Genomic DNA, 13,642 nt, shown 5'->3' with positions numbered 1-13,642 from the left:
GGAATACAAAGAGTGGGGTGGCACAAGGTAATAGGGGGTGTATGGTTTGTAAAGAGTTTAAAAACAACAGTGAGACCAATATGGGTCCATTTTGCTGATCACTGTACGCGGTCAGTGATGAAGTCAGACTGAGTTCTTTTCTTGCTTCCTCTTCCCTTTTCTCTCTCATCTATTTCCCTCTCTCCCTCCCTCCCTCCCTCCCTCCTTCACCTCTCCCTCCCTCCACCCTTCCTTCCTTTCATTTTTTTCTTTGTTTCTTTAGTGAGATAAGGTCTTGCTACGGAGCGCTGCCTAAGTACTAGACCAGACAGCCCCAAACTCAAGTCAATCCTCCTGCTGCAGACTCGCAAGTGTTGGCATGACAGATGGGCACCGCCATGCCTGTCTCAGAGTAAGTTCTTTATAGTATGTGTGGATTCTACCAGAGATTCAGAGGCAAAGTTTTGCAAACATTTACATTTTACCCTTGAACGGTAGAGTGGGATTCCGTGGTGACCGCAGGGTGGCTGTGGAGACTGCAGATTCACTCTAGAGTTCTTGAATCCTGTTGTTCCAGGTGACCGCTTGGAATTTTGTATTTTAATTAATTGTGACTATAAGGGCAAATCTTAGTGCACACATAAAACATTTTACTGAATTTAAATAAGATTTTAGAATTGAAGCCAGGCGCGGTGGCACCTTGAAAAAACAAACAAAAAACAAAAAACAAAAAACAAAAAAAACCCTACAACAACAACAACAAAGATTTTAGAATTGAAATGTAGTTTTTTTGGGGGGAAGGGTTTTAAGACAGAGTTTCTCTGTATAGTTTTGGTGCCTGTTCTGGATCTCACTCTGTAGACCAGGCTGGCCTTGAACTCACAGAGATCCGCCTGCCTTTGCCTCCCAAGTGCTGGGATTAAAGGCGTGTGCCACTGCAGCCCAGTGAAATGTATTTTATAATTCAAGAACACAGTTGTTCCTAGAAATAGTTTTGTCCTATGGAGGAGGGAGGTTTAAAAGTGTTCAGTCCTGCTAAATCCATGTTACCGAATTTTGTCCAACAACACTCTATAAAGACAATGGGTCTTTCATTTGTTTGTGCTGTTTTTCTCTCCTGGGGATTGACCCCAGGGCCTTGTGCTTGCCAGGCAGATGTTTGATTACTGAGCCACATCTCCTGCTCCTGTTTTTATTTTCTTTGTTTTTGAGACAGGGTCTGTTATCTGAAGTCGGCCCAGAACTTGCTAAGCAGTCCAGGCTAGTCTTGAACTTGCTATGTAGCCCAGGCTGACCTTGAACTTACCATTCCCCTGCTTCAGCCATTCTAGTACCGGGGTTGTGGGTGTGTGTAACACACTGGGCACGGTGCCAGTCTTCTGTCTGTACAGTGATGTGTGAAGGAGGCTAGAGAAATCTGTAGGCTGTTAGAGACCAGGTCTGCGGTGAGGAGGAGAACACTCACACTGGGAAATGCCATTCGGTGTTCCTGCTTCCCCTGGATTTCATTTCGGATCCTAGTGTCGTTAAGGTTACAGGGGTAGGCAGGCCTGACCCAAGGGGGTATGAGAGTCAGAGGGGATAGAGAGACAGACGACAGGCTCCTCGGCCAACTGCTCCATACATAGCTTGTCCTCTTGGGCGAGGCCCATTCCCACTCTGGGCCTTATTTATTGTTCCCTTCTGTAAACTGGGGGGACAATGGGGCTGATTGCAGAGTGTTGTTGCTATCAAACGAGGCAATTTTCATAAAGCACTTCAAGTAACGTGTGGCACATGCTAGTGATTATTATTCCTTGCCAAAGGTTGGACGTCGTTCAGCTTGGTGCGGGACACAGCACCCTCTCCGTTGGCTTAGAGTCATGCAGGCTACACATTATCATTCACACCTTGCAGATACAGTTCTGTGACTCACCTGAGGTTTCGTTATTAATCGGCAAGGGGGTGAGAAGCTAACCAGCCCCCCATCCCCCACTCCACACCTGGGCCCTTCACAGATCAGTGGTGATGTTCACACAACCGAATCTACTGCTCTCTACTCAGTGCCCTGGGCCAAACGTTCAGTGCCAAATGGCTGGCCTTCCTCATCGTTTAAATAAGTCATGACTTAAGGGTTTATCCTAATTCTAAAGGACTTAGGGTAATGATTTACCCAAAGGAGAGATGCTCTGTCTGAAAGGGAAGTCAACAAAAAGGAGAACAGCTGTCTGAAGAATGACTTCATATTAGAATTGGGAGATACTTTTTTGAGGAAAAAGATCCCCTGGAGGGATGTGGAGGAATAGGTTAATTTAGGATGAATAATTTGGAAGAGCTAGCTAGCTATATGAGCTCTGTGCTCAAACAATGAAGAAAAGACACAATGCATTTGAAACATCCCCCGTGGATGGAAAATGTGCTGACTCAGTGGGTTCCATTCTGGGCGCGGAGTCAGTCCCGGGCAGGTGAACTGCTTTTTGTAGCTCTTGGCTTCCTCACTTCCTTCGTGGGGGAAATGAGTGGGTTGACTTTGATGACCTTTAGGCACTTTCATCATCCTGAGTTTCTTTCCACAGTGGGGGACTTGTTACCTTACAGCCTGGGCATTGCTGAGCATGAGGTAGTACCAGAAATCAGGGGAATTTCCCAAAACATATGAGCACACCATGTATATTAAACATATATTGACAATACATTTCATCAAGAGAAGAGTTAATATCCCCAATCTCTAAAAAGGGTTTTTAAAAGTCTTTGAGAAACCATGACCAACCGGGCTGTAGTGGCACACACCTTTAATCCCAGCACTCGGGAGGCACAGACAGGCAGACCTCTGAGTTAGAGGCCAGCCTAATCTACAGAGTGAGTTCCAGGACAGCCAGGGCTACACAGAGAAACCCTGTTTCAAAAACCATCCTCTCCCCATGCCCCCAAAAGAAACAAAGACAATGTTGCTTGGTTGGGAAAAGCTGATGATTTATGAAATTTAAAAAAAGAACAGGACACAGGGTAGAGAAGAGAACTCTAATGGTACCATCAGCTACCTCACACTACTCACACTTCAGCATAGAGCAGAACACTTCTTCTCTAGCATGTGTAAGACTTGGGTTCGACCCCCAGTACTTAAAAAAAAAAAAAGAAAAGAAAAACAAACAAGTAGAAACCAACCAATCAAACAAATAAGCAGGAAAAAGACCGCTGTTCTGGGCCCAGTGATGTCTTCCTATAATTCCAGCACTTGGTAAACTGAGGCAAGATGGTCCCAAGTTCTAGGTTAGTCTCAGCAACATAGCCAGACCCTGTCTCAAAAACAAAACAAAACAACGAAAGAATGAAGAGAGACAGAGAAAATTGGACGTAATTTTAAAAAAGCAAAATTTAATTTTTCCAATTACAGATGAAAACAAATTAAAATGGAAAATAATATACCCAGTGATCCTTGATACTAGTGTGATGAAATGGCATTCATACAACTTAAAACACTAGTCCAATTTTTTTTATCTTTTTTCCCCAGTAACTGCTGTTATTGTTCATCTTAAAGAAATAATCTTATATTGATACAAAATTATATATAAATCTTCACTACATGTTATTTTAAAATTAGGAGAAATTAAAATATCCAACAATTGGTTAATAAATGATGTTTTAATGTCTGTATATATTGCAATCTTATGTAGCCATGAAAATTATGTTGGACAAATCCTGATATAGGAAATATTAACATTATAAATGCTAAACTGAGGGGGTGGGGATGTAGCCCAGTTGATAGCATGCATGAAGCCCTGGGTTTCATCCCCAGCACCACATAAACCAGAACTGGGCATGCTTGACCACAAATAATCCCAGCACTGGGATGGTGGAGGCAGGAGGATCAGAAGAAGTTCAAGGTAGTAGGGATATGTATACTGATATTACATAGTTCTTGGCTATGGGTAGCAGCTGGTTTTTACCTTATACTGTAGATTGTTAATGATTTTTAAATATCCCATAATAATTATGTACTAATTTTATAAACAGAAAATAAGACTATATAGAGATGATCCAGAAAAAATAAGAAGTGACCAGAAATGAGGTCATCTGAAGAAGGAACCAGCAAGTCAAAGGCAGGACTGCTGTCCATTGTCATGGACTGAACATGTGTTGGATAGTGTGGATGGGTCACAGGGAGCCTTTGACACATGGTGGTTCCGTTAGTCACAGACGGTGTGGTGGAGCTGGGAGGGGTCTTAGACCTAGTGGAGCCTGATTTGGACAAATCAGAGAAGGAGCTAGCCACCTAGAGTCTAGGAGGAAAAACCACGACATGTTAATACAGAAACTTCCCACCTTTGCAGACAGAGAAGAGCCCCCTTTGATTCCTGACCTGGTTTCAGGTGGTTTTCACATTTTTCACTCCTGAATTTCTTACCTTTTCTCTTTAACTTATTTTCATTATGATGGTTTTTGCCCTTTGCAAACAGCTGATTCTACAGAACTCGGGCAGAGGGGTCTAGGAGGAGTTAGTGAACGTAATGGAAGCAGCTAGCAAGTTAAAGCTCAGTAATTGCATCTTTCGGCTGGAATGTGTTCTAGGTATGGGCATAGAGAAAGAAGCAGTGATGTTTCACTGAGGTACCAACACAGGTTTAACTTGAATTACAAGTTTTGTCTTTAGTCCCCTTAATCAGGGCCGTGGCGTCCGTCTGGAGGCGTGCTCTGAGTCTGTGCGTATCTGTCTGTCTCAGTCACTTGTCCCAACAACATTCCTCCAGATACTTTAAGAAGTCAGTATAGTAGCCAGGCATGTTATACAGGCCTGTAATCACACACTTGGAAGGCTGAGATAGGAGGATTGAGGGTTTAAGGCAAGTATACTTTATTACTACCGATGATACCTATAAAAGACCCCACTGTTTAAAAACTGAATTTTTTTTTAACTTGTTTGTTGGGGATGGGCAGTCAGTGAATGTGCTACGGTGTGTGTGTAGAGGTCGGAGGACATCTTTCGGGGAAGCCAGTTCTTTCCTCCTGGCCAGTGGATCCCAAGCAGTTACACACTCAGGTCCTCAGACTTGGTGACGTCTTTACCCACTGAGCCACCTTACCAGTTCTGTTTAAAAAAATCCTTCAACTTGAAAATTTTTGAACAAAACACAAAAACAAAAAGTAAACTTGTGTTCTCCCACATTCCTGTCACTCACTCAGCTTCTACAACAGTTTCCCGATCTTATTCTACCTGTCACCCTCTGTCCTTGCCTGTAGTCACTGTTTTCTGGAGAGATAGAAACATTTGTATTTATTTTACTTACAAATGCGTAACCCCCTCTATCAGATAAGGACATAGGCCTGCATATGCAGAACATACGTTCACATGTGCACTGAGTATCTATCTATCCCTTACTTAAATTGCATGAGGCAGAAATATTTTTAAATTTCAGATATTTTAGGCTGGAATATTTGCATATACATAATGCTATATGTTGGTAATGGAGCCTAAGTCTAAATCATTAATATTTCATATACAATTCATATCTATAGCAGAAGGTAATAATACACAGTATTTTAAATAATTTTGTGCATGAAACAAATTTCCTTGGTATGGAATCTTCAATTTAAGATTATGTTAATACTCAAAAGGTTTCAGATTCTGGGCCATCGAGATGGCTCAGCTGGGATAAGGCACTGATGAGTTCAATCCCTGTAACTGCAAGGTGGAAGGAGAGAATCAGCTTGAGCAAATTTCCTCTGACCTCCATAAATATGGCATGGCATGGCATACACCCTGCCTCCCCATGATAAATAAATGTGAAAAAACAAGATAAAATTTCGTATTTTGCCATACTTCAGATCTTTTTATTTTCACCTTAGTGATGCTCAACTTGTGTGATGTCTAAAAAAAAAATCGTCACCTAACAAAATCATAACAAAATATTCCTTAATGGCATTTAATACCTAGGTGGTATTCCAATTTTTTGAATATCTAAAATACACACACACACACACACACACAGCCAAACACCAAAAAACCCAAAAAACAAAACAAAACAACCCCCCCAACTCCTGTGTAAGCAAGAAGCAGGAGGGGTAGGCCTAACGGAGGGCAACTGTGGTGTCTGTAACTGGAGACTGCTGCCCAGCTTCCTGTGCCTTCTTCCAAAAGGAGAAAGTAAAACTGACATTCACAACCAGAAACTAGAGCGAGTGCTTTCAGGAGACTTAAACAAATCTAGATGTCCAGAGCTAGATTTTTTTTTTTTTTAATCAAAGGCACTGATGTATGGCGATATTGTGTTCCCAAAAATATTGTGCACCCTAATAAACTTCTCTGGGGTCAGAGAACAGAACAGCCACTAGATATAGAAGCCAGAAAATGGTGGCACACACCTTTAATCACTTGGGAGGCAGAAATCCATCTGGATCTCTGTGAGTTTAAAGACACACTGGAAATAGCCAGGCATGGTGACACATGTCTTTAATCCCAGGAAGTGAGCAGAAAGCAAAAAGGCATATAAGGTGTGAAGACCAGGATCTAGGTGGGTTAAGCTTTTAGGCTTTCGAGCAGCAGTTCAGCTGAGATTCATTCTGGATGAGGACTCAGAGGCTTCCAGTCTGAGGAAACAGGATCAGCTGAGGAACTGGCGAGGAGGGGTGGCTGTGACTTGTTCTGTTTCTCTGATCTTCCAGCATTCACCAAAATGCCTGGCTCCAGGTTTGTTTTATTAATAAGACACTTTAAGATTCATGCTACACTGATATACATCTTCATTTATTTTGGGGGGTTGGGGCATTGAATCCAGAGACTCACACATGCTAGGTGAGCGATAAACCATTGCATTACATCCTCAGCCCAGAAATTTTGTTGGTTTCAAGGATCCAGCTCAGCCTTACCTTCCTTTCAAAACCCCAAATAGAAACAAAACACTTCTTCAGAGTTGCTCAGGTTGGGGGTGGGGATGTAGTTCAGTGAGTGCTTGTCTCAGGAGTGCAAGGCTCTACGGTATCATCCCAGCACTTCACGCACACACACACACACACACACACACACACACACACACACACACACGTATGCACACACAGAGTGTAAATAAATTGCACAGGTAAAGCATGCCTGTTTTAGTAAATGTACTGTTAAATTCACACAAGCAAAATGAAGTCTCAGGAACAGCCAGCCCACCTTGACATGTTCAAGCAACCCACTGAAAGCCACACACTGCAGCGAAGGGAATGGAGCCTGCCTTCAGCTGCAGAGAACTCCACAGCAGGTCCTCCCTATCAGTAACCAACCTTACAAAAGAATTTCAAGGGAGAAACCACAGCAAATTGTTAGTGTTCCAGTGATTTCTGCTTTAACACAAATTCCCACAGAAACCCAGGACTGGACGATTACCCAACAAGTTGAAGGAAATTACATATGGTATTCGTCACTCAACTGACTAACGGCTGAACGGCTGAACTGTAGTGGGTTTTTCTTTGGGAGAGGCGGGGGTGGGGGGGGGAGGGGGCAGGGGGAACACAGGTTTTACTCTGTAGCTCACAATAGTCTGGAACTCAGCAATTCTACCTCAGCCTTACAGTGCTAGGATGGCAAACTGCTGTGCCCAGAGGGGCAATGTTTCTGAAAAATCACCCCCCACCAAAGCCATCTACTCAAAACCCTCCACATAGCTGTAATCTGATGTTTGTTTTCTATTAAATGGCGTGTTCTGAAGGGGCTTTGCTTTACAGGGAAAACATGAGAGCAGGTCTCTATGAGCAAGTATTGTTAATGCAGCAGGGATTAGCTGCCACTGTTGCATCTAAACCTGGTCCTCACGAGCTCCCCGTGAAGATGTGGTCTGGTTCCAGTTTTACAAATGGGGCTAGACCTTTCAGCTGTGTGCCGATTTTGGCGTCAAGTAAACATAGGGGGACTTATGGGGACAGAGCCGAGCGTCTGAGATAGTACATAGACAATGGGAGATGGGGGATGGGGGTCTAGGAAGACTTTTGAGACTGGGTAGAACTTTGCTGTGAGCAAGGGGCAGGTTTTTGACCACTGGAGTATCACTGAGTTTGTCTGTGGAAGGGGTCCTAGAGAGAAATAAAGTCTGTCTGTTCAAGGTGAGAGCTGAGGCCTTCAGTGTGGGACCTCAGGAGGACGATTAGGACACCTCCTGCGGGGAAGTCCTCTTTCTGCCTCCCTTTGTTCCTTTGTGGAAGCAGGCACAAGGACCAGCGCCTTGCTTTTGTAACACGGTGTCCCTCCTCCACGTGACACTGTGTCTGAACCTCGGAGGTCTGCAGAAGGTGCCTCCCCCCCCCCTTTTTGTGGAAACAGCAGGAAGAGAAAGAAGGGAAATCAAGCCACCGAGCTGAGACTCGGACATACTGGGATTGGAGGCTCATTTATTCTAGTCTGAAGCCTCAGAGATCCAGCCTAGCTGTCACTCGGGGGTATTCCTTAAAACATGTCTGAGGACGCTTGAAATAACTCATCCTGATAGAGCCCTATAGTGGATACCTGACCAGCCAGCCACTCATGACAGAGGACTGAAAACTCGATTTTATTTCCTGCTCCTCCCCCCCCCCCCCAGTGTTAGGGATAATGTCTTTGTTTAGGAGAAACCACTGGAAGCCCACCAGTGTCCATGCGGGCCATAGTGGCTGTCCCGAGGGTGGATATGACATGTGTTGGAGATGGAAGATCATGTCTATATAGAGCGTTGCTCTAGCCTGGACTTCTGACCCTCCCCCAGCTCCATACATGGCCATCTGCTAAAGGCCCAGCCTGCTACTCCACCTTACAGAACAGTGCAGGGCTTTGGTTCTTGTGTTACTGGGTCAGACAATGAAGGTTTTCCTTCTACTTTGTCTCAGCGGGGCTACCAGGAAAGCTCACTGTGCCCAACCGCTGGCAGCTAGGGGAACTGAGTCCCTGAGATGGGCTGTGTGGGAAGGTCACTTTGCTCTGAACAGAGCCTTTTTCTCCTGCCTGGCAGTTTTTGAGCCCTGTGGGGGAAGATCTCAGCATTTCTTCATTCATGTACTATTTTATTTTTGTGCTGTGAGAAGAAATTTCTGTCTTTTGTTTTTGTTTTTTCCTGTGAATAAGATACACAGTCCATTCTTGGCCGGAGAAATCTCTTTAATGATGCTTCAAATTCCTCATGTGAATGAATAAATTGCTTGTGGTTATAGTTAATAATGATTACTTAACAATGTTACTGGTAATGAGGAGTGTGGAGTGTTTACTGCATTCATACAAAGTGTTCATGTGATGTGTTAGGCGAAGAATTTAAGCCCACAGGCTACTCTCCACAGCCGTGTGAGGCAGATATTATCACATTGGTTTTTACCAGGAGGAAACTGAGGCATTATGAGGCTAAGAAACTCTTTGGATGTGACTCTACAGGTAGCTAGTTAGGCACTTCAGATTCCATTTTAAGACTGCCTGTCTCCCCCCCCCCCTTTTTTTTTTTAGCTGAGGATTGAACTCAGGGCCTTGTGCTTGCTAGGCAAGCGCTCTACCACTGAGCTAAACCCCCAACTCCCCCTTCTCCCATTCTTAACGTGACGTCTTTTCATCGATATTCACTCAGGAACTCTGACAATAAATCTGTTAGAAATACTTCATTGAAATAACCCACAGATCTGACATATGCATCATTTTACTAATTCTGTCCTGCTATACTGGCATAAAAAATTAAATAAGGTAGTGTCGGCTGTAAACAAAGTTACAAATTCATGTTTAGGTTGCCCTATAGATCTAAGGGGATAAAGTCCGTCTGAGACATGATGGAGCCCTTTTTTCAAAGCTCTGGTGACAAATGGGTGTCCAGGCCATCTTGAGTGAGAGTATCCCAATGTGAATCTGGTGAACATGTGACACTGTAGCCCCTATGCCAGCATTATTCAAGGATGGGCATCTTCAGTATGATGATGATAGAGACCATGATGGGCCCCCAAACAGCTCATTTTTGGAGGAAACCAAGATTCAGACCGGTTAAGTCACTTGGACAAGGTCACATAGCTTGTGTGTCCAGAGAAAAAAAGGAATTTGTTAAAAATCATGTGTTATTTGTTTAATGCATTAGCAAAGGCTATCACATCTAATTAAATAGACACTGAGGGGTGGCAAGGATATAAAAAGTCTTTGGAAGAATCCTTTGGCTTTAGAAGGGAGATTTTAAATGCTGCTTTTTACAGAGGTCTGCCTTGGGTGTGCTTTTTGTGTGGTATGCCGGGATGATTGATATCGGGCTGGTTAATAAGGCCAATTGCATTAACAACTTTTACTCCGAATTTTGGTCTGGAAGAGCTTTTGTGCCTGAAGTGGGCTGGCCTTGAGAGAATGTACCCAGTAGATAGATAGCTGTGAGCAAGACCGAGCTCTTTGCTTGGACCTTTCTGACCCACCAATGAATGAGGAACCACCTACCCCTTCATAAAACGCAGGGCCTGCCGAATTTGTGCAGTCCTGTTTAAAGGCTGGTGGTGAATACAATTGTTTTCCAGCAAGTTGTTTTGTTTAGTTAGGGGCCATGGATCTGTGCCTGCCAAGCAGGTGATGGTCCCAAATTGTTGAAGAAAGAGAGAACTTAGTTTCCATGTCTCTAAACTCATCACGGTTTTACACATGCGTAAACTGAGACTTATAAACAACATGTCGAAAACTATACCCTGCCATGTAGCTAACGGAGCCTGCTTTCAGCTGCAGAGGACTCTGAAAAGGGTCCTCCCTGTCTAACCAGCCTTACCAAAGAATCTCAGCGTAGTGTTCCAGTGATTTCTGCTTCAACTTGAATTCCCGAGTAAGCCAAGGACTGGACGATTATCCAAGAGGTGAAGGAAATTGTGTATGGTATTCATCCCTCACTAATTTTTCTTCTTTGCAGCTCCCAAAAGTGGCTGGGATCCACTAGAGGCTGAGGCCACGCATGCCCAGCTGCCTTCACCTGGCCGCCTTCCTGCTTCTTGGCCAGTCAAGAGCTGTTTACAGGTGTCATTCACACACCAGGTGGGCAACTGAATCCTTTTTCATGTGGTGACCAGAGTAGTTTGTTCCTTGTGTTATCATTACCAAACTGCCTCTCCTCTCCTCTCAGTCTCCTCCCCTCCCCCCCCCCCTCCCCTCCCATCCTCTCTTCTCCTCTCCCCTCCCCTCCTGTCCTCCCCTCTCCCCACCTTCCCCTCCCCTCCCCCCTCCTTCTCTCCCTTCTCCTCCCCTTCTCTCTCAATAGGATCTCTTGCTATGTAGCTCGAGCTGACCTCTAACTCAGGATCCTTCTGCCTCAGCCTCTTGGATCCTGGGATTAGACATGGGAACCACTATACCCGTCATTCAAGGGCTGATTTTTTAAGAACAAATTACTTGGCCAGGAGATGTTATGGGCGCTAAGTGTTGGGTGACAGGCTTTAACTTATTTTGTCAAGGGCAGGGATGGGACTTGACAAACAGGGTTGAATGGTTACCCTGAAATGAGACCCTCATTTTTAATTACTTTGGCAATGAGGAGGCTCCTTGTCATCAGAAAGGAAAACCTCAGTTTCCCCCATTCTCTTTCTGTTCTAGTTGGCAACCAAGCTTCAGAGGTTTTCCAAGCAGTCGCTGCCTTTCATCTGGGTGGACGGGAGAAGGAACAGCTATAATTGATGTCTGAGATTCTGAGAACATAAACCCTGGTTGCTGTCTTCTTACTGGATGGAACCTGCCTCAGCAGCCCATTGAGGGTTATTTCCCTTAGGATCCTGGACTCGTCAGTAGGACTTCAGACAGGGAAGATGCTGAGTTCTATCAAGTGCGTGTTGGTAGGGGACAGTGCTGTGGGGAAAACCTCACTGCTGGTGCGCTTCACCTCTGAGACCTTCCCGGAGGCCTACAAGCCCACTGTGTACGAGAATACTGGCGTGGACGTCTTTATGGATGGCATCCAGATCAGCCTGGGCCTCTGGGACACAGCCGGCAATGATGCCTTCCGAAGCATCCGCCCCCTGTCCTACCAGCAGGCGGATGTGGTACTCATGTGCTACTCGGTGGCCAATCATAGCTCATTCCTGAACTTGAAGAACAAATGGATTAATGAGATCAGGAGCAACCTACCCTGTACCCCAGTGCTGGTTGTGGCCACACAGACTGACCAGAGAGAGGTAGGACCCCACAGGGCCTCTTGCATCAATGCCTTAGAAGGGAAGAGGCTTGCCCAGGACGTGCGAGCCAAGGGCTACCTGGAGTGCTCAGCCCTTAGCAACCGGGGAGTACAGCAGGTATTTGAATGTGCTGTCAGAACGGCTGTCAACCAGGCCAGGAGACGGAACAGAAGGAAGCTCTTCTCCATCAATGAGTGCAAGATCTTCTAAACCCCAACACCCGACACTCGTGAACATACCTCAAAGACTAACGGGAGAGGGGAAGGTGCCACGCCTTTCTTGGCACATTTGAACAGCCTTTCTTTCTGGATGGAGTTATCAAGGGGGTTGGTCACCGATGCTTCCACTAACTGAACTCTACAGATAAACTCTTCACCCAGCACAGCCAGAGAGATTCCTTGGGAAGCCAAATGAATAGTCCATCTTCAATGAAAGACTAAACAATCATCCTAATTTAGACAATGAAGTGAATTTCCCAAGTATGTTATATTTAAACTCACATTTTATTTAAACAATAGTAATCAGCTAAATAGCTTTTGTTTTCATGCTTGGGAAGTTTTTTCTTTGAAAAGGCAAACTGCTGTATGAGGGAAATAACCTTGTGGGGCTCAACCATATGTCTGTAGTGTTATTATTTACTCCTGAATTTAATTTGGTTGAAACTATTTGAGTGATGTGTTTTTCTACATAATCAAACTTTCAAATGACCATAAATGGGTCCCTGGAACTCATTTTGCATTTCCCTATCATTCCGAGTTGTGTATAAATACAGCTCCAGACTGTAAGGTATTTTAACACTGCCAAATGATTTGGAACAGTTACTAAATTTTCTCTGAAATTGCAAAAAAGTATTTCTTATTTACGATATTACCTGTCACTCAAAGAACTCCAGTTACATACCAAGTATTCCTTTCTCACTCACTAAGCCAGAGATGAAAGGAAAAAATCTTTCTGCTAGAGAGTCACACCGTGCAAAATGATAGATAGCAGCAGATCTGGGGACAGATGTAAGAGGACCCTTCTCCTTGCCTGGGTCTCCAGACATGCACCTTCTGACATGATTACAGGTCTCAGGAGAAGAGGACAGGCAAATGTTCTGGATAATAATGAATTTGACAAAGTTCTTCTCATTTGAACTCTAAGTTGGATGACGTGACCCCATCATTTATTAATTTTAGGATGGAATTAAAATCATTAGAAAGGCACCTATGTACATATGTGTGTGTGTGTATGTGTCCAAGGGGGAAGGCAGGATTTGTAGCTTTTACTGTTTTATGAATAGATACTCACTTGTGGAAAACATTACAAGTCCCAAGTTCAGAGAATGAGAACGCCTGGAGCAATTACTCAGATAGCCAAGGGTTCCCAGGGGGCAATACTAAGTGAATAGGGCCATGTGCAGCTACACAGCCCTCCTTTCTAATTGTTTGAAAGCAAGTGTCACTCACCTTTTCTACAGCCAGGTTATCATTTCCTGTTCCATCTAATAACTAGGAACCAACCACTTGAACCACCGTTCTTGAAGCCCAAGGGTTGTGTGGTTGTCTGTGTGAAGGGTGAGGAGCCCAAAGGAGTGACTCCA

General features: G+C 44.3%; 1 protein-coding gene across 1 annotated transcript; it reads left to right on the top strand.

Moving 5' to 3' along the window:
* The first annotated feature begins 359 nt into the window (after positions 1 to 359).
* Positions 360 to 12,658, top strand: Rhoh (ras homolog family member H). The gene is made up of 3 exons (XM_036201610.1): positions 360 to 391; positions 10,809 to 10,930; positions 11,486 to 12,658. Exon 3 carries the CDS (start codon positions 11,695 to 11,697, stop codon positions 12,268 to 12,270), a length of 576 nt encoding a protein of 191 aa, XP_036057503.1. The 5' UTR covers positions 360 to 391; positions 10,809 to 10,930; positions 11,486 to 11,694; the 3' UTR covers positions 12,271 to 12,658.
* Positions 12,659 to 13,642: the final 984 nt, after the last annotated feature.

This window comes from Onychomys torridus, chromosome 10, assembly GCF_903995425.1.
Source record: "Onychomys torridus chromosome 10, mOncTor1.1, whole genome shotgun sequence".
NCBI classification, from domain to species: Eukaryota; Metazoa; Chordata; class Mammalia; order Rodentia; family Cricetidae; genus Onychomys; species Onychomys torridus.
The sequence above is the reverse complement of the archived record's forward strand: the minus strand, read 5'-3'. Positions and strand labels throughout refer to the sequence as shown.